The sequence below is a fragment of the Penicillium griseofulvum genome, assembly GCF_001561935.1.
Source record: "Penicillium griseofulvum strain PG3 chromosome Unknown contig_80, whole genome shotgun sequence".
Classification (NCBI taxonomy): Eukaryota; Fungi; Ascomycota; class Eurotiomycetes; order Eurotiales; family Aspergillaceae; genus Penicillium; species Penicillium griseofulvum.
The window spans coordinates 5932387-5957863 of record NW_024467471.1 but is presented as its reverse complement, the minus strand read 5'-3'; the positions used below and the strand labels follow the sequence as shown (position 1 = coordinate 5957863).

At 47.0% G+C, this 25477-nt stretch overlaps 9 protein-coding genes across 9 annotated transcripts; 3 read left to right on the top strand and 6 right to left on the bottom strand.

Annotated features, from left to right (window-relative positions):
- Positions 1–107: 107 nt before the first annotated feature.
- Positions 108–788, bottom strand: PGRI_031290 (glutathione S-transferase family protein; the record flags this gene model as incomplete). Its single annotated transcript, XM_040790842.1, has 1 exon — positions 108–788. One exon carries the CDS (start codon positions 786–788, stop codon positions 108–110), a length of 681 nt encoding a protein of 226 aa, XP_040647795.1.
- Positions 789–1486: 698 nt separating this feature from the next.
- PGRI_031280 (aldehyde dehydrogenase family protein) lies at positions 1487–3151 on the bottom strand (the record flags this gene model as incomplete). The annotated part of the gene is made up of 4 exons (XM_040790841.1): positions 1487–1637; positions 1698–1767; positions 1832–3033; positions 3093–3151. The coding sequence occupies 4 exons, from the start codon at positions 3149–3151 to the stop codon at positions 1487–1489; spliced, it is 1482 nt and encodes a 493-aa protein (XP_040647794.1).
- An 878-nt stretch (positions 3152–4029) lies between these two features.
- PGRI_031270 (zinc-dependent alcohol dehydrogenase) lies at positions 4030–5210 on the bottom strand (the record flags this gene model as incomplete). The annotated part of the gene is made up of 3 exons (XM_040790840.1): positions 4030–4076; positions 4129–4483; positions 4560–5210. 3 exons carry the CDS (start codon positions 5208–5210, stop codon positions 4030–4032), a joined length of 1053 nt encoding a protein of 350 aa, XP_040647793.1.
- Positions 5211–7790: 2580 nt separating this feature from the next.
- Positions 7791–9057, top strand: PGRI_031260 (uncharacterized protein; the record flags this gene model as incomplete). The annotated part of the gene is made up of 8 exons (XM_040790839.1): positions 7791–7981; positions 8046–8135; positions 8187–8287; positions 8353–8406; positions 8467–8535; positions 8588–8763; positions 8834–8970; positions 9018–9057. 8 exons carry the CDS (start codon positions 7791–7793, stop codon positions 9055–9057), a joined length of 858 nt encoding a protein of 285 aa, XP_040647792.1.
- Positions 9058–9233: 176 nt separating this feature from the next.
- PGRI_031250 (uncharacterized protein) lies at positions 9234–10692 on the bottom strand (the record flags this gene model as incomplete). The annotated part of the gene is made up of 5 exons (XM_040790838.1): positions 9234–9756; positions 9824–9966; positions 10061–10285; positions 10341–10445; positions 10498–10692. The coding sequence occupies 5 exons, from the start codon at positions 10690–10692 to the stop codon at positions 9234–9236; spliced, it is 1191 nt and encodes a 396-aa protein (XP_040647791.1).
- Positions 10693–11772: 1080 nt separating this feature from the next.
- On the bottom strand, positions 11773–13602 carry PGRI_031240 (Amino acid/polyamine transporter I; the record flags this gene model as incomplete). Its single annotated transcript, XM_040790837.1, has 7 exons — positions 11773–12207; positions 12258–12583; positions 12629–13030; positions 13077–13159; positions 13211–13324; positions 13371–13441; positions 13492–13602. The coding sequence occupies 7 exons, from the start codon at positions 13600–13602 to the stop codon at positions 11773–11775; spliced, it is 1542 nt and encodes a 513-aa protein (XP_040647790.1).
- Positions 13603–14388: 786 nt separating this feature from the next.
- PGRI_031230 (Cytochrome P450) lies at positions 14389–18652 on the top strand (the record flags this gene model as incomplete). The annotated part of the gene is made up of 5 exons (XM_040790836.1): positions 14389–15745; positions 15792–15890; positions 16069–16072; positions 16410–16875; positions 17936–18652. The coding sequence occupies 5 exons, from the start codon at positions 14389–14391 to the stop codon at positions 18650–18652; spliced, it is 2643 nt and encodes an 880-aa protein (XP_040647789.1).
- A 690-nt stretch (positions 18653–19342) lies between these two features.
- On the top strand, positions 19343–23460 carry PGRI_031220 (uncharacterized protein; the record flags this gene model as incomplete). Its single annotated transcript, XM_040790835.1, has 5 exons — positions 19343–19598; positions 19647–20002; positions 20056–20278; positions 20333–21635; positions 21741–23460. The coding sequence occupies 5 exons, from the start codon at positions 19343–19345 to the stop codon at positions 23458–23460; spliced, it is 3858 nt and encodes a 1285-aa protein (XP_040647788.1).
- An 872-nt stretch (positions 23461–24332) lies between these two features.
- Positions 24333–24809, bottom strand: PGRI_031210 (uncharacterized protein; the record flags this gene model as incomplete). Its single annotated transcript, XM_040790834.1, has 1 exon — positions 24333–24809. One exon carries the CDS (start codon positions 24807–24809, stop codon positions 24333–24335), a length of 477 nt encoding a protein of 158 aa, XP_040647787.1.
- Positions 24810–25477: the final 668 nt, after the last annotated feature.

Below are 25477 nucleotides of genomic sequence, written 5' to 3'. Positions count from 1 at the left end.
AATGACAGCTTCTGTTACTGGGAACGGCCGCCTTTCCACCGCATCTACTAGACCTTAGCAAGTTCTCCCCCTCATTTCCACCCACAATAATCCGCCATCACATTGCCTTATTTCGCTTTAGCCGCAGCTGCAGCTGCAGCCATCTCCTTATCATCAATAGTCTTAGCAATAGCTGGCCGAGCCTTGATACGGTGCAACCAGGCGTGAACATGTGGGAAGTTCTGCCCGAGATCCATTTCCTTCGACCAAAAGAGCGCAGCAACCTCGAACCATGGCACAAAAGCAGCGTCAACATAGCTGTACCTGCCGACGAGGTACTCCCTGTTCTGGAGTGATTGATTGAGCACCCCCGAAACACGACGAATCTCGTTAACATAGCGCTCGACCGCACTGGGCACCTTCTCGGGGTGGTAGACCGTAAACCAGGTAGCCTGCCCGAAGTACGGACCCTGTCCGGACATCTGGTAGTGAAGCCACTGCTTGCTTTCATAGTACTCCTTCGAGGTAGCGGCGAAGCTAATGGTACGTTGCTTGTCGTATGTGTCCACTAGGTATTCGAGGATGGCGCCAGATTCCCAGATAGTGGTTCCGGTATTCGGATCTTCGAGAGTGGGAACACGACCGTTGGGATTGATAGACTCGTAGGGTTCCTTCTTTAGGTCGTCAACATCGACCGATTTAGTCTCGTAGGGAAGCTTGAGCTCTTCAAGGATCATGAGAACCTTCCACGGGTTCGGCGTGCCGGCGTGGCCCCGGAGGGTCCAGAGGGCGAGAGGCTTGAGAGACATAGCGAGTGAGTGAATTATTGATTGATTGGGAGAAGGATTATTTGGTATAGTGACTAAAATGATCGAGGGCTGATCTACTTAAATAGGACTATCTTTCAATGGAGGGACATGGATTGGGACAAGGATTATCCAGTTCGGCAGGTAGGAAGACCGAACGGTTGGTAAGCTAGATAGTTTGTCTATATTCAACAGAGTCTATGGGCCTTGGTTATCGATACAAATCACCTGGGCACCACTAGACGGACTGTGCAGCCAACCCCACTGCACGTTGATTGGTCCTTGGTGATCAACACAAACAGCACAAACCATTCAAACAAAATTTCGCTTTTTCGGCGTCTCATAACTTGATGATTTATAATAGCATCTAGTAATATGTACAAAATTAATACTAGTAGCTTCATACAGTCTTTGATAGTATGTCAGCCGACAGTCTCTTGAAGGAAATATTGTTCTGGTTACTGATTCTGGCAGAGAGAAGGCGAAACTAACCCGAAAAGGAAATCCATAAGCCACAATATTACAAGATGAATTAATTGGATATGGTAGGGAATGAAATTACATATTTCGATTCTAATCTAATTGGCAACTTCTCCGATTAATGTACTTGTTGAATGGTGGATGATAATGGTTGATTATCTATGGTATTTCCAAATTTGAAATGTAAAACAGTTAAAACAGTTGAAATCCTCCTGATAAGTTTAAGACTTAGAAATTTGCACACGGACTGTCTTCACTTCCGTGTAGTTCTCCAGGGCGTACGATCCAAGCTCTCGGCCTATTCCCGATTCCTTGAAGCCACCAAATGGCATCTGGTAGTGAAGGGTGTTATAGTTATTAACCCACACAGTTCTGTTGCGAGAGATATGTTAGAATATTTAGGGGACCCAGTTTGCTATTTAATTGACTCACCCCGCTTTGAGGACATTGGACACTCTGATGGCAGTGTTGATGTTCACGGTGTGGATAGCTGCGGCCAAGCCTATTTTTGATCATGTCAGTTTGTGGAAGTCATTTTTAAATCCGATAACACGAGTGGTACTAACCATAGTTTGTGTCATTAGCAGCCCGAATAGCCTCCTCCTCACTGTGGACCTTCTGCACAGTGCACACGGGTCCAAAGATCTCGTCTTTCACAATGGTCATGTCCTCGTGGACATCAGCAAAGATGGTCGGTTGGATATAATATCCTTGGCTACCATGACGATCACCACCAGTGACCACAGTAGCGCCTGCACCCTTTGCACCTTCAATATAACCCATGATCCGGTCATATTGGATCTGTGATACCTGTGGTCCCTGGAAGGTCTCGGCATGGAATGGGTCTCCGACCTTGTTTTGCTCGGCTCGCTTCTTGAAAAGCTGTAGGAATTGGTCATAGACAGCTTCGTGAACAATAATGCGAGAGCCTGCACAGCAACACTGTCCATGATTGAAGAAAATACCCAGGTTAACCCACTCGACTGCTTCCTCCAGGTTTGCATCAGGGAGAATAATGTTCGGTGACTTGCCACCGAGCTCTAGAGTCACTTTCTTCAAGTTGCTATCGGCAGCTGCTTTCATAATGTGACGTCCAACCAGAGTCGACCCAGTGAAAGCGACCTTATCAACATCCATGTGAGCGGCGATTGCCGCACCCGCGGTTCTTCCGAAACCTGAAATAACATTAACGACTCCAGGGGGGAATCCGGCTTCTTTAATAAGCTTAGCCACATAGAGACCCGAAAGGGGCGTTTGTTCAGCTGTTTTCATAACAACTGTATTTCCCGTAGCCAGAGCAGGGCCAATCTTCCAAGCGAACATCATAAGCGGGAAATTCCATGGAATGATTTGTCCACAAACGCCCACCGGTTCGTGGCGGGTATAGGTCAAGCTATTAGGATCAGTGTCGATTGTTTGACCGTAAATCTTGTCGGCCCAACCACCATAATAGCGTAGGCACCCTGCAGAGGCAGTGACATCTCCTCTAGCCATTGTCACTCCCTTACCATTATCAAGGGCTTCAATAGCGGCCAGGGTGTCGATATCACGTTCTAGGAAGTCCGCAAGACGAGTAAGCAGACGACCGCGCTCAGACGGAGTGACTTGCTTCCACTCTCCATTCAGTGCGGCGCGAGCAGCTTTTACAGCAATGTCGACATCATCTGCTGTGCCTTCGTGCACGGCGACAATTGGCTTCTCGTTGTGGGGGTTGATTGTCTCGAAGGTTTTGCCTTCCACACCCTTGACGAATTCATTGTTGATGAATCTGAATATTGTCAGATTATTGGGTCAACACAGGAAGTCCTTTTGTTCGGCTCAACTTACAGTCCCAAAGGCTGCTCATATGAGAGCACAGGAGTCTCAACGGTTTGGGAAAGTGCCATAATTGATGAATAAGAGTCAGTTTGATATAGATTTAACAGATTTGAAAAATGTGAGAATGTGAGGTATAGAGCACTCTTATATAGCAGGATCCTTCAAGAATCGGCGGTGTGGGGCGCGGGGGAAGCAAGATCGATAAAGGCCGGCCCGGTGTTTCTCGTCTGGGGTAGTAGTTCCTTTACCCCGCTGTTCTCCTTCAATTTACAGTTCCGTTCGTCCGGAAATCAGCGCTAGACAGGGGTGGAATGCGGGAGACGAACTAACCCCGTATTTTGGAACTCTTCATAGAACTCGATGTAGGAGACTGGCTACAGAGGAAGTGCATATCAATTTTCAATTCATATCCATTTTGCTATACAAATTCCATGTCATCATTCCGTGGGAACAATAGTCTAGTATTTTCTTTGGCATGACACATGTGAATTTGTTATTAATCTCATGCATCGATTCACCACTATTTACAACTGGGTGGGCTAAAAATGAAACTTTGGCTCCCACATATCATATGAATAATACTTAATGCAAGGCATGTCAGCTAAGCCACCACGGCTCCAGTTGCCGGTTCAGTAACACTCGAGGGTTCCAGTTTTGCGACCAACTTTGGAGCCGAATGACAAGCTCATAGTTCCCGTTGTGTGGAGACTAGTGAAATGCGGAGACTCTAACAACCCAAAATCAACATCAGTCTTATCTCGGATAGCGCGACAAAGCAAAATTGCGCCCAAAGGCTTCTTGTGTATCAGTTGAAAACCAGTAAATTCAGTATCTCAGTTCATATATCACAATGTCATATAACGCGCCCGCAAGTCTCCACCCCTATATACAACATACTCCTAGTCCACAATTTGTCCCTTTAGCATAGTCAATAGTCAACCACCAATTACTCTGGCAGCTCGAGCACGTAACGGCCGGCAATTTTGCCTTGTTCTATTTGAAGTTAGTTGTGAGGCTAGGATGGAAGTGAAAGAGTGTGACAAACCCATAAGCTCGTAGATCTTGGGAAGATCCTCCAGCGGCGCCAGCTTGAATGGCGCTTTAATCAAGCCTCGGGCAAAGAAGTCGAGAGCTTCAACACCATCCTGTTGGTTTCCGACGTAGCTTCCCTTGATAGTGATCATACGAACGACAGTGTTGATCACTGGGGCCTTGAGGTATGCATCAGGGGGCAATCCGATTGCAACGATTGTGCCTCGAGAGCGAACGTATTCCGATGCTTGTTGGAAAGGCTTCTCTGACACAGCCAACAAGATAACAGCATGAGCACCAAGGCCACCTGGGGTTGCGGCTTTAACGTCAGCGACAAGGTCTTTGGACTTAGTGAAGTCGACATATGTCTATTTTTCGCCATTAGCATCGATATTCAATCTTCGACTAGGGAAAATCTAGAGCATAGAGATATCACGATCTTACCTCAGTGCCAAGCTGTTCACACATCTCTCTCTTCTCATCGCCTCCATCAATAGCGATCACTCTAAGACCCATGGCCTTGGCGTACTGCTGAGCAAGGGATCCCAGGCCACCTCCTGCTCCAACAATAGCAACTGTCTGGCCTGGACGAATGCCAGATTCCTTCAATCCTTTGTAAACAGTAATACCAGCGCAGAGCACTGGCGCCGCTGCATCGAGAGGCACGCCCTTGGGGATCTTAGAGGCATGGGTGGCCTTTCCGACGGCATATTGCTGAAAAGTACCATCGACGGTATACCCAGAAAGTTGTGCATTGGCGCACAGAGGGGTATCGGACTGTCTGCAGAATTCGCATTCACCGCAAGAGCCATTGAGCCACTTGATTCCAGCATGGTCGCCGATCTCGAAGGTATTAACAAGATCGCCCTTCGCCACGACCACTCCAGCTCCTTCATGTCCACCGACTAGAGGCATCTTGACTGGGATGGGCCAGTGGCCCATCATCGCGTGATAATCAGTATGGCAAACGCCTGAGTAGCGAATCTTGACGAGGATCTGATCAGGACCGGGCTTGGGAACGGGGATCTGTTTGAGCACAAGTGGCCCTCCGATCTTCTCGGCAACCTGTGCCCATTGAGTCTCAGGGATAGACATGTTGATGATAAATTGAGTAGTAAATAAACGAGTATTCTTCGATGAGTTGATAATCCATTACTGAGTGCGAACTAGAGCTTTATAGCTAAACATGTAGGGTGGGGGATGTCTAGGTTGAACCCACGCGAGGCGGGGCCCATCGCTTCAATTCTCACATTGCCTGATATCTAGAGGAATCGGCCCACCGGAATATTCTAGAGCAAGACAGTTAGTATGGAGTAGATTGGATCTTGATCCACCTCCTTAAGGTAGACTTCCAAAGTTGGGAACCATGACGGGGTAATGCGGGGAAGCTTTGCGGGGATCGTGCACAGCCCGCCATGCGGAGCCGCACGGGGAGTCACTCCGATTGGATGAAATGTTAACCCCTTTTCTGGTTACGGGACAATCTTGGGTCCATAGATCCCGTTTGGGTGTATGCAGTAACCTAAAAGAATACGTAGATGGGAATGGATGCTTTTGGAGAAACTATTGAACAGGGCTGAAAAATTAGAGTTGGTGAAAGTTGGCGATTGACAGCCAAGACACCATAACACAGCTAAAATTGGTTGACTAAATCCAACCCCTTCCACCCTCGTCCACTACAGCGTTCATAAAAAATATTGGTATAATTATAAAATTCGTATTTGTACAAGAAAAAGAGGATGATGACCTAGATAATTCTGCGAAGGTCAAATTCTCGAAAATAAAACACATAAGATCCGTCTCCTTTTCTCTGCCACCTCATTTTGTACATAGTATAAGGCTATCAAAAGCTTGCACTCCACGTTCATTTTGGCTGCCTGATTCAGTGATATTTATTTTCATCGATTCCATGAGGAAAGAATGTACTTGACCAGCCACTGCTGATGGAAAATCCGAAATATGAATCGTCCCTTGCATACCTTCGTAGTTTCACCAATCTATCTCCAACATCATCTTCCGGCGTTTGGTATGATTCTACTTCACTATCTCCAGATACGCTGGAAGATCTCTCTGACCACGCCGAGTATCCAGAATTTGAGAAAAAGGGGATGGGATCGTCGTTTCCTTTGGCAATAGTTCGACCAGAAGCTTGATTTCCGAATTTGAGACTGGACCCTTCAGTATAAAAAAAATTTGAATCAATGAGTTCGTCAAAGACTTCATCAAAAGTGTCTTGTCTGTACCGTCGACTCTGTCGCTCGTCGCTGTCTTTCTGTGGAGTGGTCTCGTTCCTACACCGATATTAGCATAATGATACAATTCCTAAAGTGTAACCAAACTTACTTGTACTTCGTGATATTCAAGCTGGCTCCTTGTTCGCATTGGGTTGGTTGTTGAGAAGTAACATCGCGATGCAAGCTAGCGCTGCCTCCTCGCTTTGTATTGCCACTGAGATATTTAGGCGGTTTTCGATGTCCATCGACACATTGCGATGGCATCTTGCGCTTAACGCATTGCCCACAAGGGCGTTCATTTCCTACCCTCTCTTATTAGTTTATTATTCCTGAAGTAGACTTGCTCCAGACAAAAGGATGGGGTAGAGCTTACCGCATGTTCTATGGGCCTTTTGACAATACAAGCAAGATTTTCTAGCCTTTTTGCGGGGCCGCGGAATCTGGACTTCGGTGTAGGATGCCATGGTCAAACTAGTCATCTTCAATTTGCGTAGTGTGTGTGGTATCTTTAACGATGGGGGGGATAGTGTGTCGCTTATCTTTGCAACAAACTTGGCACCCGGTTCTATATATATCTTGACGCTGGGGTTGTCATGATCGCCAATAACTCCAAGGGTCCTCACAAACCCGAGATTCAACAAGATAAATTCAATGCGTTCATCAAGTGTCTTACTCATTTTAGGATATCAGTCTTCGCGGCTCCGCATTTGTGGTCATGCGCGTTACCATGGCTGTATACCAAACTGTTTGGACTAAAATAATGCGGGGTAAACCTGAGAATGTGCAGATCATCTTCTTAGCAGTTTTAAGTTCGTGCGTGCGGCTCCGCATGAAATCTCGGATCCGCATGGAACCCCACGCGGTCTTGGCAAACGGTCTGGTCCCGATACCCCACGATCTGCATCGCCTAGACAAAAGAAACCCAAACTATCAAACTCTTTTCTCATGGAGATCCGAGCCCCCGATGTGATAGTTTCTGGGGCCGTTCGAGCGGGAAGAAAAGCAATTTAGCCAAGAACTATTATTATGGTTAAAGCCTTGATGCATACGGGACACAGCATATCGACATGGTCCATTCGTCAACATCCGATCAACCAATCAGTGAATCCAATGCTTATTTTCTCCCGTTATTGAGTTTCTGCCGCGCTCTAGATTCACCCGTCCTTCCCAAAAATGGATACGTCCCACGCTACGCATCTGATTGGACGCGGTGGAAAGGAGTATTCTTACGACTTCCCCCTTTCTTATAGTAGAATGAGGAAAGGCTGATGACCCTATATTTTAAGCCAGGTAGAAAATCTGGGGAAGGTTAAATGTCCACAGCCCCCCGCATATTGAAGACCCACAAGAATCATCTCCCAGAGCTTAGAAGTCTCATTACCTGTTATAGTATATTCTTTTACTCCTCGATACTAGGGAGACTTATTTTTGCAACAACACAATGGACAGTGACACCACTCAATATGGCGAGACAAAGGCAACTTTTCAAAACAAGGAGAACAGGCTAAATGGCCTTACTACAGTCCCGACATCGGTAACACTGTCGTCTGAACAGTTTGAAAGGCTTTACTTGACTCCTATGACGGTTCGCCAATCACCTCTAGCCAAGAAGGTTGGAAATCCGACACCATTGTGAGTCTTCATAATCATATTCCAAGCATGGTATCGTGATCTAACTTCGCTATTCATCATCCAGAGCACTTGGAGGTTTTGTCATCACCACTACCCCCCTTTCATGCTGCTTGATGGCATGGAGAGGAGCTAGTGGAAACGGAATTGCTTTTATGTGAGAGATCAAATCAATCCACAAGACAACTTCATCTAATGTACTCAACAGTGGACCTATTATCTTCCTCGGTGGGCTTTTGTTGCTCATTACCAGTATTCTTGAGTTCATTATTGGAAACACCTTTCCCTGTGTTGTGTTTGGTACTATTGGTACGTCTTCCCATCCCAAAAGAGAAACCCCAATGATTCCTTCACGTTGCTAATGTTTTACCAAGGCGGGTTTTGGTTCGCCTTTGCGGCCACGATGATTCCCGCTTTCAATGCAGCCGGTTAGTTCATCCAATTATACCATTCTGTCCCAGTCATATCCGCTTACTCACATTTTATAGCACCTTATTCCTCTTCGGGCACCGATACAGCTGCTGGGCTAGCTAGTGAAGCCTTTATGAATACCTATGGTAAGTGTAGCCAACAGCTGTCGAATTTGATTAGCGGCTCTGACGATACCAGCGTTTCTATTCATAACCATGGCTGTTCTGATGCTAGTCTTCCTGGTTTGTTCCACGCGCATCAATGTGGTATACACTGCAATTTTCGTGTTTCTGCTCTTGGTTTTCCTATTTCTGTCTGCGGCCTATTGGCAACTCGGCCAAGGGAACGCAACTATTGGTAATCGATGTGTAAAAGTGAGTATTAGTCTGTGTCATTTGATTTTGCTGCTGCTTGGTCTGAATACTGACATCTGTCTATTTTCAGGGTGCCGGAGCGTCACTATTCGTTGCTAGTTTACTCGGATTCTACCTGTTGATTGTGCAATTGTTGGAGTCCGTCGGGTTTCCAAGCTTTTTGCCGGTTGGAGACTTGTCGAAATATTGGACTCGCAATCAAGACAAGTGAGTCTCCCGAAAGCGATGAAATGGTTCGTTCTGACCAAATGCAGAGGAGAGCAAGACGATGTTGAACGGCCAGCCCGCCAGTAGTAGATATTTTGCTTATTGGTATGAGTACCTGGTTATCTTGGATGTGCAGCATATGTTTGGGTTTATTTATTCGTTCAGAGCTAACGGCTCTTCTTTTTAATCACTGCGGAGCATAAGCGACGCAATTTAAAAAATCAAGGCATAGATTTAATGCCATATCAGCTTCCATATTTGGATTATGAATGTCCCACAGAAACAGAATACACTACCTCCTTCCGAATAATCATCCTCGTACTCTCGTCACTTCCACTACGCGTACTACGTAGATCCCCTCCAGACCTTCCCTCCCCCAACTGCGCCGGCGCCGCAGCCTCACACACAACCGTCCCATTCTCCGTCCCATCGCCGACATTAGGTTTGTCTATGAGCATGCCGCTCATACGGCGCCCAGGCCGTCCCTTCAGATTCCCCAGCTCGTAGTCCCGCGACCTCCCAGATGCAAAGGGGTCCGTATCCCCCTGTCCACTGGATCCGTATATATAGCCGCTGCTGCTGCCGAGGTAGGAGTCACCGGCTGTGCCATAGTAGGTTGTCAGGGCATTCATGAAGGGGCGTAGGCAGAAGACTGTGCACGCTACCAGGGCGTAGTTGAGGTGGAGCTGTGTGAAGATCGTGTGATTAATTGCGTTGAAGGTTGGGTTTTTGATCGCCGTATATTCTTTGAGCTTGGAGAGATGGAGGGCTGAGAATAGTATTAATCTGTGAGGTGAATCAGAGTTAGTTTTATGTAATGGAGACCGGGATGGGAAGTGAAAGAAACACGTACGGTAATCTCGCCGCGAAGGATACCATGATCACGGTTTTATGTGCGATGGGCATCTGTAGACCCCAGATCAAGGCGATGGAGAAGGTAAATAGTAAGATTTCGGTCGAAATATCGAGCGCGGTGATTGCTTGCCAGCGCGGAAACTTGTCACCGTTAGTATATGGTATTGCATCTCGGTGTATTTGGTCTTCGGGCGTGCTTAGAGGGTAGCTGACTCTTCTGCACCTGTACACATACTAGATTATGACACTGCTCGCTAGGTACGAGCCATGGCTTGTTCCCCTCGCAGTTTACTGCGATAACCAAGACGGACACAATAATCCCTACTGTGCTAACTCCGAATGTTGCCCAGAGGACGCTCTTATGGCGCGTGCGAGGCGTCAATCGCAAGTAGATGGCGATGATGCAGCATTTCGATAGGTACAAGGTTAAGAGATAAAGGATATCGGCGGCGAGGAGAGACTATGTTGTCAATTGTTATCGTTTATATTTGGGTGGGGTGCCGGGCAATGAGTACATTTTGTATGCGATCAACGGCCTTCTGGGTGAGTAGTGACATGTCAGTCCCAAAGCCGATGCTAGCAGCGTGAAATATGACGATCGACTCGATGATCGCGGCGATCTATCCCGTTAGTCTCATTACAAAAAAAAGTCGATGTCACTCAATTGCGTACCGTTGCTCCCAACAGGACGATATCGTCTGATCCCCATGGTGGACTGAGGAATTTCCGCACATACACTCGAATCAGTAGACAGACCAGCGAGATCATCAGACAGATAGCGGCTGTGATGATGATAATACCGGCATGGTGCTTGTCGTCTACCGTCTCGAAAGGCGGGGCCTGACCAGCGGGCACTTTGATCGCCATTGCAGCATGGAGATCAGACCGTGGTGTGGATCAGGAGTCTTGCTGTGGGAATTGTCTAGAACAAAAATCCAAAGGAAGAGCAATCATGATGGCGATTCCATGGATGTCGCCACACTTCTCAGGCAACCCTGGTGGATTGATCTAACTAACTAGCAGGGATCTATGTTCCAAGTGGGATACACTTGTAAAAAGTCCAGGAATGGCCCCCGGGGCGAATTTTGCGTTACTTAATCATGAATAAGAGTGGACACAGAGCTGTTTTATATCCTCTACATCAGTATATTCTCTTCCACTATCCTTTATTTTGATATCTTCTTATTAGGGCTGTTTTAGTATGGTAGGTTTAGGTAGTCTAATGGCTATTCAATGTTTCAATTTCGAGTTTTCCAAGTTTTTTTTTTCAATTTCGAGCCAGGAAGCATGGCATCCAAGGCAATTAAATTAAATTGGGAAATTAGTGTGGGATCCTCCCGAAGGCCGTGGGCATATGGGGCCGGGAGCCGGAAGCTTGGAATATTTAAATCAAGTTAATACAAATGTCCACCGGGAATGCAATTATGGATATAATTAAGCCAATTAGAGTATTCTCTCTGGATACTTATAGTTCTCACGCCCGTTTTAATATATACAGAGGGTACTTTTTATGTACTCTTCATCTAATTTGGAGATGCCAAGTCGGAAACACCGGGTGCACGAGGCCATAATGCATAAAATGTATGGACTTGGTCTTACATCTATGAGACATATACTTCTGCCAAGCTCTTTGGCTGATTTTTTTAATCTCCACTGTGTAGTCTTGACACCGGACTCCGTCCGAGTATTAACCCCTTGGCTTTCTAAATGCATAGACTGTGAAAATTTCAACTAGTTTTTGACGCTAACCATTCACCAGTCGGCTGTTTTGACTGAGGTCTGGCTTATTCTTGCTAAGTGGAACACCAGCGGAACACTATACTATGCACACAAGTTGACAATTGTTGTAACACTTTATATTATCATCTGAGAATGTGATTTTTCATTACTATTAACACACCGAATACTTTTTCCACCTCCAACATAGCTGATAAAAGTGGGTAGAAACTACATCTCTCGTTTCACCAGCGCCACAGGCGGGATGTAATGGTGCCGTCCCCGCAACACGTAATACACCACCGCGATAATCATAATACCCCCGTACATTACTGCGGACCAGTTCATAGTGTCTGGTGTCACCGTGGAGGTGAGCGGGAAGAAAGCGAATACAAACACCGGACACAAGAAACATAGCGCCCCGATGTTGATTGCCATGCCGAACCGGCCGAGGGTCCATCTGTGTGATGGGAGAGGCTGGCCTCTGATACGCTTGAGAAGCACACAGCCAATCGTGATGATGTACGAGGACATCATTGCGCCAATAGTCAGGGTCACGATGGCGAGGAGTGCAGTTGTCGAGCCGATATTGATGAGCGACAAGAGGATTGTCACTACCAGAGAGACCATCACGGCATTCAAAGGAATATTCCAACCGGGATTTACCTGATGCTTGTTAGTGTTATCAAATATAGAGAAAGGCGGGGAGAACGTACATATCCGAAGAAATCGGAGAAAGGAAGGCCGCGATCACGCGCAAAAGACCACAACTGGCGCGATGCCGTTGCTACTTCTGTGATTGTACTGGCTGTCAAGGTCAGTACTAGAATGGCGGTCATGGTGTTCGTTCCCGGCAGGCTCTCCGTCGCGTTGTAGAACACCTGCATGAACGGGTACCCTGTTGGACTAGCCAGGATGTCATCAATATCGCCAAGTGTGAAGCAGACTGTGACCAGCATCAGGAAACCGCAGGCGGCATTGACGCAGACAGAAGTAATCATTGCCTTTGGTAGGGTCTCAGATGCATCTTTGATCTCCTCCGCTACAAACTATTAGCGCATTTCATCAATTTTAGAAAGAGACGTACACATATGAACTGCACAGTCATATCCAATTAGCGCCGTGATGGTGGTAGAGAATCCAACGAGAGTGGCAGTGCCGGCGCTGTTCCAGTCTCCGCCGTTGTTGAATTCGGTAAACACCTGTTTTGCGCTACGGCGAGGACCCAGCACCCAGAGCGGAATCATAATAGCGAACAGTCCGCATACATGCAGGATTAGAATCAACACTTCGATGAAGGGAAGCCTCTTGGCTAAGAAGGTATTGAATATGATCGAAAACAAGGTGATGGCAATCACTAGCAGGGTGCCGTGCCACGGCTTGCCGTCGTAATCCGGGTTGTTCAGCACAATCAGGCCTTGAATGATAGTTCCAGCCAAATAGGCAATTGACACAATGGCACATTGCCAGCCCAGAGCGCATAGCCAGCCTACATAGTTAGTTTGGCTGGGTGGAAATAAGATAGGAGAACTTACCGGTGATGTAGCTAAGGAATTTCTGGCAACTAGGTGGAGCAAACTCCGATACCCAATGGTATTGCCCGCCCGAGGTAGGAGCCCTGCATAATCAGAATGGATCCAAGGTCTAAATGTCGGAATGGTAAACTCACATGGATGCCATCTCGGCCAGACTCAGGAACACCAGAAGGAACCCAGCAGCGACGATGAGGTATCCCCAGATCAAACCAGCAGTTCCTCCATCAGTTAGACCTTGCGTCAACAAACTAAAAGGTCAGCCATTGGATTACATAGTAAGCATGAATAACATACGTCAAAACAACCTCCCATGTGGCGATCAACGTGCAGCCGAACCCTACAATGGAGATGAATCGGAAGTTACGCTGCAGGGTCAGCTTAGATGCATTAGCCACAATGATTCTATGCGACGTACCCGCAAGACCTGATCTCTCCCTAGAGTGCTCATATCGGCCTGATCAGCCAGGGTGCCACGCCATTTGGGGGCGACCTGGCCTCTGGACGGGGCTTCGTCGGCCATACTCATGGTGACTGTTGAAGGCTCTTTTGTCCAGCGCATATTTACATGTATACACGAAAAACAAAGAGGGCCCGTATAAAGAATAGTGGTAGCAGTAGGCTGCGTCGTTATAAAAGAAGGATAGTGTCAAGCGTTGGAATATTCTCCCTTTTTAGAATTCACTCGGCGCATTGTACCGATAGGGGAGCTATTCGCCTCTAGCAAAATCTGCGCCCTTGGCAGTTAAGGCAATGAAACTGTGTACGGAATACTTCGTACTTTGTAGCAGGACTAGAGCATTGTTACAACATCCTAGTCTAGTGTGAATTAGGGCTCCACTGTTTATTGCCACGCCTGGAGTTTTGATCAACAGTAGTCGGTTAATTTAAACCCCCTTAATATGAAAGTCCTTTTCATTGGATAGATTTCCTAAGCGACAAAATCTTTCAAATTAAAACGGGATTTTCTTGTTGTTGTAGGTACAACATATATTACTGATCTACCCGAGTTGTATGAACACATGTCCCGTCCGCGCTCATCGGGAATACGGAGTCCATATCCGAATGTCAGGTTAATCAACATGGCAAGTTTCGAGAATATGTCTCAGCCTTAGAAGACTTCTCCTGCATAGCTTCTTTTCGGCTCAACTAACCTAGAAATTAATGATTGGCTCATTCGATACTAGTCTGTACGGAGATCCTACTAACCACATGTACATCACATTTTGGCGGGGACAAGTCTCCTTGCATGAGAACAGATGATTGGGACTCTCAGTTGAAATTGTCTTCTTCCTCTTTCCCCTCACCCATCATCATGACCCCCCTCATCCCCCTCGTCCTCGTAATCCTCACCTCCTACCTTATATACCACCATGTCATAAACCCTTACTTTCTCTCCCCGCTATCTGCAATCCCCAATGCACACCTCACATCCCCACTCTCCAGCTACTGGATTGACCGCAAGCGTAGCACAGGCACGGAAGTCCTCGCTATCTACGACCTACACCAAAAATACGGGCCCATCGTCCGTCTCGGACCTAAGGAGCTGAGTGTCAATTCTATCCATGGCCTGAGAACAATATATACGGGCGCTTTTGAGAAACACTCTTTTTACAATGATTTATTTGTCAACTTCAACATCGAAAACTTGGTCGGCATGTTGCACAATGCGCCGCACGCGCATCAGAAACGCATGCTGAGCAAGACCTACTCCAAGTCGTTTCTTCAGGAGTCTGGTGATCTACGCGCGATTTCAAAAGTTGTGATATGGGATCGGCTGATGCCTATTATCAAGAAGGCGGGTGAGAGCGGAGAGGTGTTGAATGTACTACCGCTGTTCCAAGCTGTTGGGATGGACTTCACTTCGTCTTTCCTGTTTGGGTTAAGACAAGGGACGAGGTATGTCCTTAATATTCCGGACTGGAAGGTGTGGTTGGAGGAGTATGAGCGGTTCAAGTACATGAGTCGAGACGACCGGTATATGGGATTTATTGAAAGTTGGTGCTTGGGGTTGTGCGAGCGGACGGAAGCATCTGAGAAGGAGGTTATCCTCAGGGACGAGGAGAAATTTCCATCCTCGAATCCAGTCATCTACAACCAGCTGCGCCAGAGTCTCCTCACCCAGAAAGAACACGATCCACGTCCACTGAACCTAGCAATTGCGTCCGAACTGTTGGACCACCTAGTTGCAGGCCACGAAACGTCGGGTATCACCTTCACCTATATGATGTGGGAGCTGTCGCGGCAGCCACAGCTTCAAGCCGAGCTTCGAAAAGAACTACTCACTTTATCTCCATCCCTCCGATACTCAGGCACAGATGGAGAGAACCCCCTTGCCTCCCCCTCCGCGGTCGATGCGCTCCCCTTGCTGGACGCTATGGTCCGTGAGACCCTCCGTCTCCACTCCCCAGCCCCAGCCCAACTCCCGCGTGTCACCCCCACCACAGAAAAGGGAACTTCCCTGCATGGGTATGACAACATCCCGGGTGGTGTAAGGGTCAGTTCAACCGCCTACTCCCTCCACCGTATCAGCGAGGTGTACCCACGTCCGTTGGAATGGCTTCCACAGCGATGGCTCGAGGCAGGTGATAAGATTCACGACATGAGGAGGTTGTTCTGGCCGTTCGGGAGTGGTGGACGTATGTGTCTAGGGAGTAATTTCGCATTGCAAGGTATGTGTCCTAAGTATGAATTTTGGAGAAGAGACTAATGGTGTAGAAATCAAATTGGTCATGGCGGTTGTGTATTCGAATTACACGACCTCCATTGTAGACGACGATGGCATCGAGCAGGACTATGCATTTATTGCGCTACCACGTGGGCGAAAACTGATGTTGAAGTTCATCCCGGTCGATGAATGATTCGATGCAGTCACAATACTAATATCAAAAATCAAAAGTAATGAAGAGCATTCTTTAGTCCTTCTAGACCTTTGGCACGTTTTTCATGATATTATTTTCCTGGATTCCCAGACGAACATCCCACGCATAGACAGACAGGTATGTCAAAGGCAAAGAAGAAAAAGGGGTTTCCGTATTCGATTTTGAGATCTTCAATGTCTCACCGTCTTGGCCCCCACAAATGCCGATTGGTGGAGTAGAGGTAAGCGCATGTGGCGCCTCATAACGCGTTGGACGTGTCACTTTTCACTTGTCAGCGACATTTCCCTGAATTTCAAGGATCTCGCCCTCAACACCTTTAATATATCTTGATTTGGTGGATCCTAATATCCATGGTGAATTGTGGAGCGCAGCCACAGCTTGTCAAATTTGCCCGTGTAATCAAGCACTATGCGGCTGCTTCTAGGTAATGATGCTCTAATAATACAACGTCTAGGATTATTCTCACAGCCTTCCTAGTCCTCTTGGGCATCACAGCTCTAGTTATCCATGGCAGTAATGCCAAGCAATTCGAGCACTGGTATCCATTCTACCGATTCACTTTAACAGGAGAGGGGGAAGCCCCCGCCTGCCTTAAAAACTACACGCGCGAAGTCGAGAAATTTGGTCCACAACACTCGATGACATGCAAAACGCTGGTTACCTGTATTTATAGCAATACGAAAGAAATCGACAAGGCGGATATGTCATCTGCGCTGGTTCTGCTGGGCCTAGCGCCAACAGTCTTAGGACAAATAGGCCCGACCATCCACAACAAGGCGCAACTTTGTTTTCATTATCCGATTCTTGGATTACTGTGTGTCCTAGGTGCACCCGCGATGGCGTTCGGGATGCCGTGGGCCAAAACAGATCCTAGAGAGCCCCCTCAAGGGAGCGCCTTCGCTTCTGGGGAGAAGTGGATTGTTGGTACGGAAAAGCCTGCGCAGCCAGTTCCACTATTGAATCGTTTGTGGAAATATTCAATTCGTTTATTAAAATATTTGATCGCGGCTGGTGCTGCGATCAACGTTTTTCTTAACGCTTGGACTCTAGGACAACAAACGGTCGTCAGCTGGAAATGCACTTCTTCATATCTCGAGCTTGTCTGGGTTGTTACTACATTGGGTCCGATGTTTTTCGCGATAGTGGCTTATCTGATGGAGGGGTCTAAGCGTACGAGCGAGAAAAAAGGCTGGGCCTTGTGGATCAGATCCTTTTATTCTCTATCCAATATTGCTGGTGCTGGACATGTTATTTTTGGGACATTGGTTTTCTCTTCGGTGCTTTTTATTGGAACGATAGATGCGCTAGGGGTAGTGGGACGGTTAACAGGTTCAGCCCTTGTCTGTCAATTTATCACAGCGCTGGAGTTAGAACGTGTGAAGGAAGAGAGTGAGAACAAGAGGAAGAGAAACGAAGAGAGTGAGATTGAAAGGAAGAGAAAGGAAGAATTAGAGAAAGGGGAGGCCATTACTCCAAAGGCCATACCGTGCAGCTGCTTAGCGCGAGCGGACTCGAGTCACTCAGTGGCGGGAGGTGTGCAAGCTCGAGGAGACTGAAGGCCTGTATCAGCAGCGAACTTCCCTTTTGTTCTGTTTACATCATTTACTTGTCATGTATAGAAGAGTTGGGATATACAAAATAAAAATAATTGGATATATCTTGAGTCAGTATGCGTAATATTAGCAAGACATTATCCATATCGTGCATGACTCGATGTGACTCAACACATATGAATTGTTATATAGAACTGCTCTTCAAGTACGGAGTAACAGCCACGAACTTCAATCTGATTCAAACATATTCAATTCCTCTATTAAAACTAATTCCTCGTGAAAATTCCACCATGACCTCCCCACCTTAACCTCATCACCCACTACGGAATCAATAACCTTCTACGACATCGCTCTCGCGCCCCCTGTTACGGAAACCGCCTGCTCACCAAACCCCTGGAAAACCCGCTACGCTCTAAACTTCAAAAAGACCCCTTACAAAACAACCTGGGTGCCCTTACCCGCCGTCAGCTCCGTCCGCAGCGCTCTCAATATCCCAGCCTCACGAAAATTCGCCGACGGATCCCCTTACCACACCCTCCCCATTATCTCCGACCCCGCCACCGGTCGCATAGTAGGCGATTCCTTTGAAATCGCGACATATCTTCAAGAACAATACCCGTCCTCAGGAGCAGGCGACTTATTCCCTGCGCAGGAGCTGGAGTTCGTTTTTGGGCGGGACTTGGCACTTTTCGCGCCGATCGCGGAGGCAGAAGTGGCAGAGGGCCCTACTACGGCATACGTGAAGTTCAATACGAATGTCGATGCTGTGTTTAGTGCGCATGCCCGCCTGATGGCGCATGGTATGCCTTTTGATCCTGCTACTGCGGAGGAGTGTAAGGAGATGTTCTCGCGGAGGGTGGGAGTGCCGTGGGACGCTTTGGCGATTAGTGGGGAGGAAAGGGAGGAATTATTGAGATCGTTTGAGGAGACTCTAGCTGGACTTGCGAAGTTATATATCAGCGATGCGAGTGGACCTTTCATAATGGGGAGTCGGGCAAGTTATGCGGATTTCATTGTTGGGGGTTGGTTGCGCATGAGTCTGGGGATGCTGCCGAAGGAAGAGTGGGAAGCGATAAAGGGGTGGCATAGTGGTGTGTTCGGAAGGTTACATGAGGCGCTGGAGGCTTTTGCGCAGATGGACTAGAGAGCTTAGGAAATGTAAGAAGACACAAAACATTACTGGACCTCCGGTGGGAAATATCAAGATCGGGTCAGGAACGGCCCGACGCGGGGTCCCACTCTTGAGCTATACGACAATACATACTATCAAACTAAATGGTGTATAAAATATCTCTTTACATTATACATATGTAGTTTATTGGATCGAACTATATGATTTGGAATATAGTATCGAGAATTAATGCATACCGAGATACATCTCTTCCAATCTGATCCAATTTTGAGCCTCAACTTTGTCCCCGCAGTTCATAACCAGGGAATTTATAAATTTCTGACTCATATTCCACCATTATTTCCCAAGGTTACATTGGTTTACACCTAGCTGTCGCTGCTATACTTTTGGAACTATGGCGCAGTGACTCATGTGGGGAGTGACTCACAGAGATTTGGTTTTATGTATGGAGCCATATTAGTGGAGACTCTTTTTAGCCTCATCTCTAGCTAAGCTTGGACCTTGTGTGTCGTCTATAAAGACCCAGTTTGTGCACGCATACAATAACATCAGCGTCCACCCACTCCACCCACACACACAAACAACAAAACACAAACAACCAAACACCAGCCTACACACCTCACCCAACACCTAATCCCCCCCCCCCCCCCCCCCCCCCCCAAACTTTCACCTCACAATTCGTGATTAGCCTTCCTACTAGCCATGGAGCGAGTAAGAAAGGTCTTCTTTCACCCGCTTGCGGCATCGAAGGCTCGGATTCGAGAGATCCTAGAGGAACTTCCAGTTGGCTCTGCACACCCCTTTAGTCTCGAGCGACTTCTTCTTTGTCGGACAGAGAACGGGATTGAGGAAATTGATATCTCCTCCTATCCAGATGACTTCTTCTCCAATGCTGTGGACCTTGGGGAGATGGGTGAGATCCTTCTGAGACGCATGGCTGGGTTCCAGTCTCATCTTGGTATGTCTTCTTTTGTTCAATGACAGAGTGGACACTAAGTATTAGCAGCGGTATTCCAGGACTTCCAAATCCAGCAGGCACCAGCTTCAACGTTCAAGATCCCGATAGTGTCTGGGCAAATTACAATCCTGGCAGTCTCTGAAAGAACGCCCACTTACTACGATTTCTGCTTCGCAGATGCATCATGCAATACATGTTGTTGGTTGGAACGGAATACCTTTCCTGGAATTAACCACAGCGGCGATATCTACGTCGGAAATGATCTGCTACATTATGTTACGATCAGCAAGGATACTCTCACAGAGAAAGAACTCTGCGTATTCATATCTGGCTACAACAAGACCCTCATAACACGGTTTCTGGGAACCCACCCTGCCTTGCTCGTTGCTGATCATGTGGATAAGGTATGTTTGACGGCTAGCTTTCCTGTGTGCATTAATTGAATTGTCGTTGGCAGATCCTTTTTATTGTCCCAGTACCCTTGGATAAAGCGACAATCGGAGAGGCAACCATATGTTGCCCACTGGTAATCAAGCGTGACGGGGACTCCCTTGTCTGCTCAATTTTGTCAACAGCAACTACAGACGTAGATATGTACTGCGATAGTAGGAGGTTGGAAAGCGCCTCCTTCGCGGAAGCAATCAACCGCGCCGATTTCACCATTTCTGAAACTCCTACCGGTAGGACATTTCATGCTTGAGACGGAGTGCTTTCAGAAGCTGATACGTATACAGATGTCGCCTCAAGGGCTCCGGCCAAGGAAGAGACTATCTCGACATCGGAGAGCTTGCGCAAGATGACAAAAGAAAATGCTGTGTTTGTCACCGATCTAGTCACTATCCCTTCCTTCCTTGATTTAGAAAAAACAGAAGTCATACGTTTTGGGACTGGCATTGAGTTCGAGCAACCAGGCGAAGACTTCCTCACAAAGACAGAGACATCTACCGTCGTGTTGCCATGCATATTTGGTTCCCAGCTTCAAGGCCCGTTTATATTGGCAACGGGAACGGCCCCTTCCAATGTTCCTTTTATTGATGAATTCTCCATACGAGAATACTACAAGGGACTCAAAAATGCTGTGGTAATTGTCGACGATCGAATGACAGATAATGCCCGCAATCTCGCAACTGCGTACAGAATTAATGCACTCTTCATCGTGCAACTCAGCCCACAAACCCAGCCAAAGAATACCGACGACATTATTTCGCTACTAAACTCGGCAAACATCAACGCGGTGACAGCGCTCGCAGGACCACAGTCCTTGGTTCTAGTACAAATCTCAGAGAGGTATTACTTCTACCGAGGAATTGCTAATCAGGCACATATCAACACGTCCAGACTCGAGTTTGGCTCTGATGTCACATCCATACTCGAGGCTGTCGGTTTGGAATCGATCCTAGACCCACGAATTGAGCGTATCGTTACTCTCGGCGATGCAAACCGGATCATCCTACCCAGCTCAGGCCAGCTAGTGCACCCTCGAGATCTCCAAAGGCTGTTTGAAGAGCTCCCAATGGAGCAAGTTGAAGAGGTAAAAGACGACATATCGGCAGCGGTTCCTCAGCTTCAAGTGCTTTTGGACCAAAAGGAATTACGGGAACTTTCCAAAACCTTGATATTTGCACTCTCAGCAAAGATCAGCAACGTCACAGCTCCATTGAGAAGCACCTACACTAAATATGTAACCGAGGAGTATAAAATAACGGATCCAGCATCGGCCAAGAAAAAGAATGATATGCTTGGACAATTGAGAAAGGTCACCAGGGAGATGCAGATTGCGCTTGAACCGCTCATTTCGAGTTTGAGCAACATGATCTCTTCTCGAACAACATCAAAGCGGACTCACGATTTGAAGAGACTTGTTCGTCAAACTCAAATTCAAAACAATGTCGAGGCCGTTAAGTCCATGACTTTTGACACCTTAGCGGGATATCTTGAAACATATGCTGGAGATATGGGAGTCATGCTATTGAATATTGACACATCGTCCTATTCCGAGCTTTTGAAAAATCTGAATCGGCCCACTATCGATGCCAGGTACGTTAGGCTATTGAAATCTTTTCATCTATGGGGACACCCTCTCCTTATCATTGCAACCACACAGGAAATTCTTTATTGTACACGCTAACTTTTTATTTGTAGTCCATGCTGTGACCTTGACTCGAGAGTCCTACATCTCGAGGGATTTGACGCCGGAATTATCATAGAGCAGTCGCAGGCCAACCATGACGGACCACTCCGATCTGGACATGATCTCTCCCGCCCAATTTTAGCGTTACCGTACCTGAGCCAACACTTAGGAACCGGATCAATGCTAGCTTGGGTGTGTTGGGATGAATTTGTTAACCTCGAAAGTCCTTTCACCGTGCGATGGATGGAAAAGTGTAACGAAGCGCACATTGCCGCGCTAAGAATCATCATGAGGTCTACTCTTAGTCAGGCAGTATCGGCCAGAGAGTGTAATATTCAACCTAGCAGCCCAGAAACTGGCCATCTTATGAGCGCTTTGTTGATGGCGGCCATGTCTAAGCTCGCAGCGATGAGGACAACTGCGCCCGTTGCGTCACAGCAGGCCGGGGACACTGTCACAAAACTGATGCGAGGACTGTTCGGCAATCTGTTAACAATAGCAGGTTCAGGAGTGCGACCTCAAAGCATGGTCTGGCAGCTGTTTGGCCTAAACTCTCAGCCCGACCTGCCTAAAACCGATATTGAGTGGATTTGGTACGAAACTGTTGTTGCCTTATATCCATACACCGGATGGCCTCTTGAGCAGTTTTACGAGAATTTAGAGAAGCTCCTTGACAAGGCCCTTATTCGTGTGGTGACCAAGAATGAAAAGGTGGATGGGGTGCGGTCAAGCCGGACAGATGAGATGATACGGTTTTGCAAGCTTCGAAACATCCAGCTTGACCATTCCCGCACCATTATCACCATCATGATGCGGATGCTCACGGCTGAGGCTGAAACTGCTCCCATCGCCACTCGTCTGCTAGAGCAGATTCCAGAGAAATTAGAGCGACAGAGTAAGAGCTATACCAGGATGATCGAGTATCTCAAACATCTCGCCAATGGAGGCGAACGACGTGCTAATGATGACCTCGTCGCCGCCGGTGTCTACACCTCGCGCTCAGCTGCCTTTGGTGCACTCAAGAGGGAAGCGTCGGAAGCTTGTAAGAGCAAAGATTGGGCCAGGATGAAAGACTCATGCCAAGCAATTATGGACAAGCATATCGAACTCGCTTCTCTCTGGCATATCGACCACCCTAATGTCCTGAAGGTCCAGAACATCAAATTATACAAAGATCTTCTGGAAGCAGACTTCGGGACCGATATCGACGAAGCTACCAAGACCAAGAATCTTGCACTCAGCAAAAAGGTCCATGGTGATGCGGAGAAACAGCGTATTCCTTGGCAAGTAGGGAAGCAAGGTCAATTTGGTGATGACATTGAGCCTCTAGACGAGGTCTTCCTTCACGAGGTTCTGACAGGAGAAAAGTCTGAAGCCCACCCAGTCGTTGATTCAGCTCAGGGATCAAGCCCAGAGGCAACTGCCATGATTGAAGCCAAAACAGGCGACTTCGAGCAATTTGAATCGATAGTGAAGTCTAATTTCATCATTATGATGGAGAAGGATCTTTCGGCTGAAATTGTCTGCAGTATGATAAATGTTCCGGTTACTACAATGCGCGTCTTTATCAAGGCTCTTAATCCAACGTTTGTGTGGGAAGACCTGGGGAAGAACTTCAAGACCACAATTCTGGGGTTGTTGGAAGAGCGTTCGCATCGGGAAGAGAGTCACCCTACTAAGAAACTGTTGGACCTAGTGATAGGTAATGCGAAGCTTCAAATTGATGGGTGAAGCAGGGGGTTTGAATAGGGATAGGGCTTAACACTAGAGGGGATTCTCGATAATATGATTTTACAATATTTCACAGAACATGACTTAATTAGATTCACGAGTCTTCAGGACATTTTACATTATACGAGGGAAGGGCATGAACGAAGAAAATACAACACATTCGAGGATGTTCCAAGATGAGATGTGTCTACCTTTAAACGGTACATCAAAGCTATCCTACATTACTAGCTCCAAGAGGGACAAATGGATTTTGATCAAATCCAAAAAAAAAAAAAAAACGAGAGGAAGTACAGGCATAACCAAGAAAAGAGAAAAAAAAATACATGAACTTTGAGAGAACAAACTAAACACCAAATGACAGAATGGAAACAGAGCTGAAACAGAGACGAAAACACAAAACAAAAAATGACAAAAAGAGACAACAAATGTAGTATAGTGAGTTTCCATAATCGACGCCTTTCGCCTCCTTCAAATTTCCTCCCACGCCCATCGTCAATACTAGCTGGGTTACACGATAGATATTCCGTATGCCGAGAGACTCCTAGGCTCCTCACCCGGCTCAGGACCCCATATTCAACATCAGACTTCAAAGCCGCAAGTCCAAGATCCTTAATATATCTATTTTGAAGTTCTTGCAGCTTTCTCCATTTCTACAGCCCATTGTTGGTGTCTTCCAACAAGATTTTTGTGCTTGTCTCGTAGGTTCTTTGCCGCTGTTCGAGAGGTGGTAATTTCCGAAACGTGGTTGCCATGAGCCTCCAGACTCTGGTATGGTTGAGGGTACTTGTCTATAAACCCAGCACGAGCTTGGACGATCCTATAAATGCAAATTAGCTTTTCGATCAGAACTTTGGCTACTGTTCGAGGGCATATTACTTGTTTGCTTGAATCAATCGAGATGAAGTACGGGCCAGTGCAGTCTCGATCACTAGGCCATGTTCTTCATGGGGCGTGTTATTATATCCAATTTTCACCTTAGTAGCGCGGCGAATAGCTTCTTCGGTCTCACGATCCTTACGCAGAGCTAACGACTTATAATGTGCGCGCTCGGCCTCCATCTGCTTCGAATAACGGTTGGGGTTCTTCACATAAGGGTCGGTGAATTCGTGAATCTGTCTAGGTGGGTGGAACGTATGGGCACGGCCATGGAGATCCGGATGGCCCGGGGGGATATTTTCGCCTTCTGCCCTTCGGAGATATATCTGCTCTTGTTGTTGTCCCTTTTGGAAGTGCGGACCAAATTTGCTCGGATGGAGCGAGGGATGTTCAGGTACAGCCGGCTGTTGGTCATATATAGGATCGGACTGCTGCCTTTGGGGTCTCGAGCTGGAACGGCGGAAGAAACTCATAATTGTGGTAATAGTTTTGAGCCAAGTTTCTAGTAAATCAACGATAATGAGCAAACATAAGAATTATATGTTTCGAGGTATACCGCGGACTTATATAGACTGCTTGACAGACTCTCAGGTCAGACTCCTTGCTAAGGAACCCTACCATCTCGAAATAGAGCGAAACAATAGAAGTTTCAAACTCTAGATGGTAGTTCACGCGCGCATATCAGGGGCAAGTGATAGGTAGGTAGCAACTAGGGAGCTATTGGTGAACTTGCGAGGTTGCTATTGTTTCACTCTTGCATTAGCCCTACAACGTGATTCGCATATATGCAAGAGGATAGGGAATATACCCCGAAAATAAGCACCAGGGTATACAGCAGAAGCTCCTGTATTGGACATAAGCACTGTAAATAGATAAGTCCCAGAATCTACGAATTAAATCCACAACAGATATTCATGGCTAGCGGCAAGATGTTAGTCGCATACTATTGTTGTTTCACTCTTGCATTAGCCCTACAACGTGATAGGCATACATACAAGAGGGCAGGGATTATACCCCAAAAATAAGCGCCAAGGTGATACAGCAGAAGCTCCTTCATTAAACATAAGCACTGTAACTAAATAGATAAATCCCAGAATCTACGAATGTAAGGCACAACTGATAATCATGGCCGGCGGCAAAA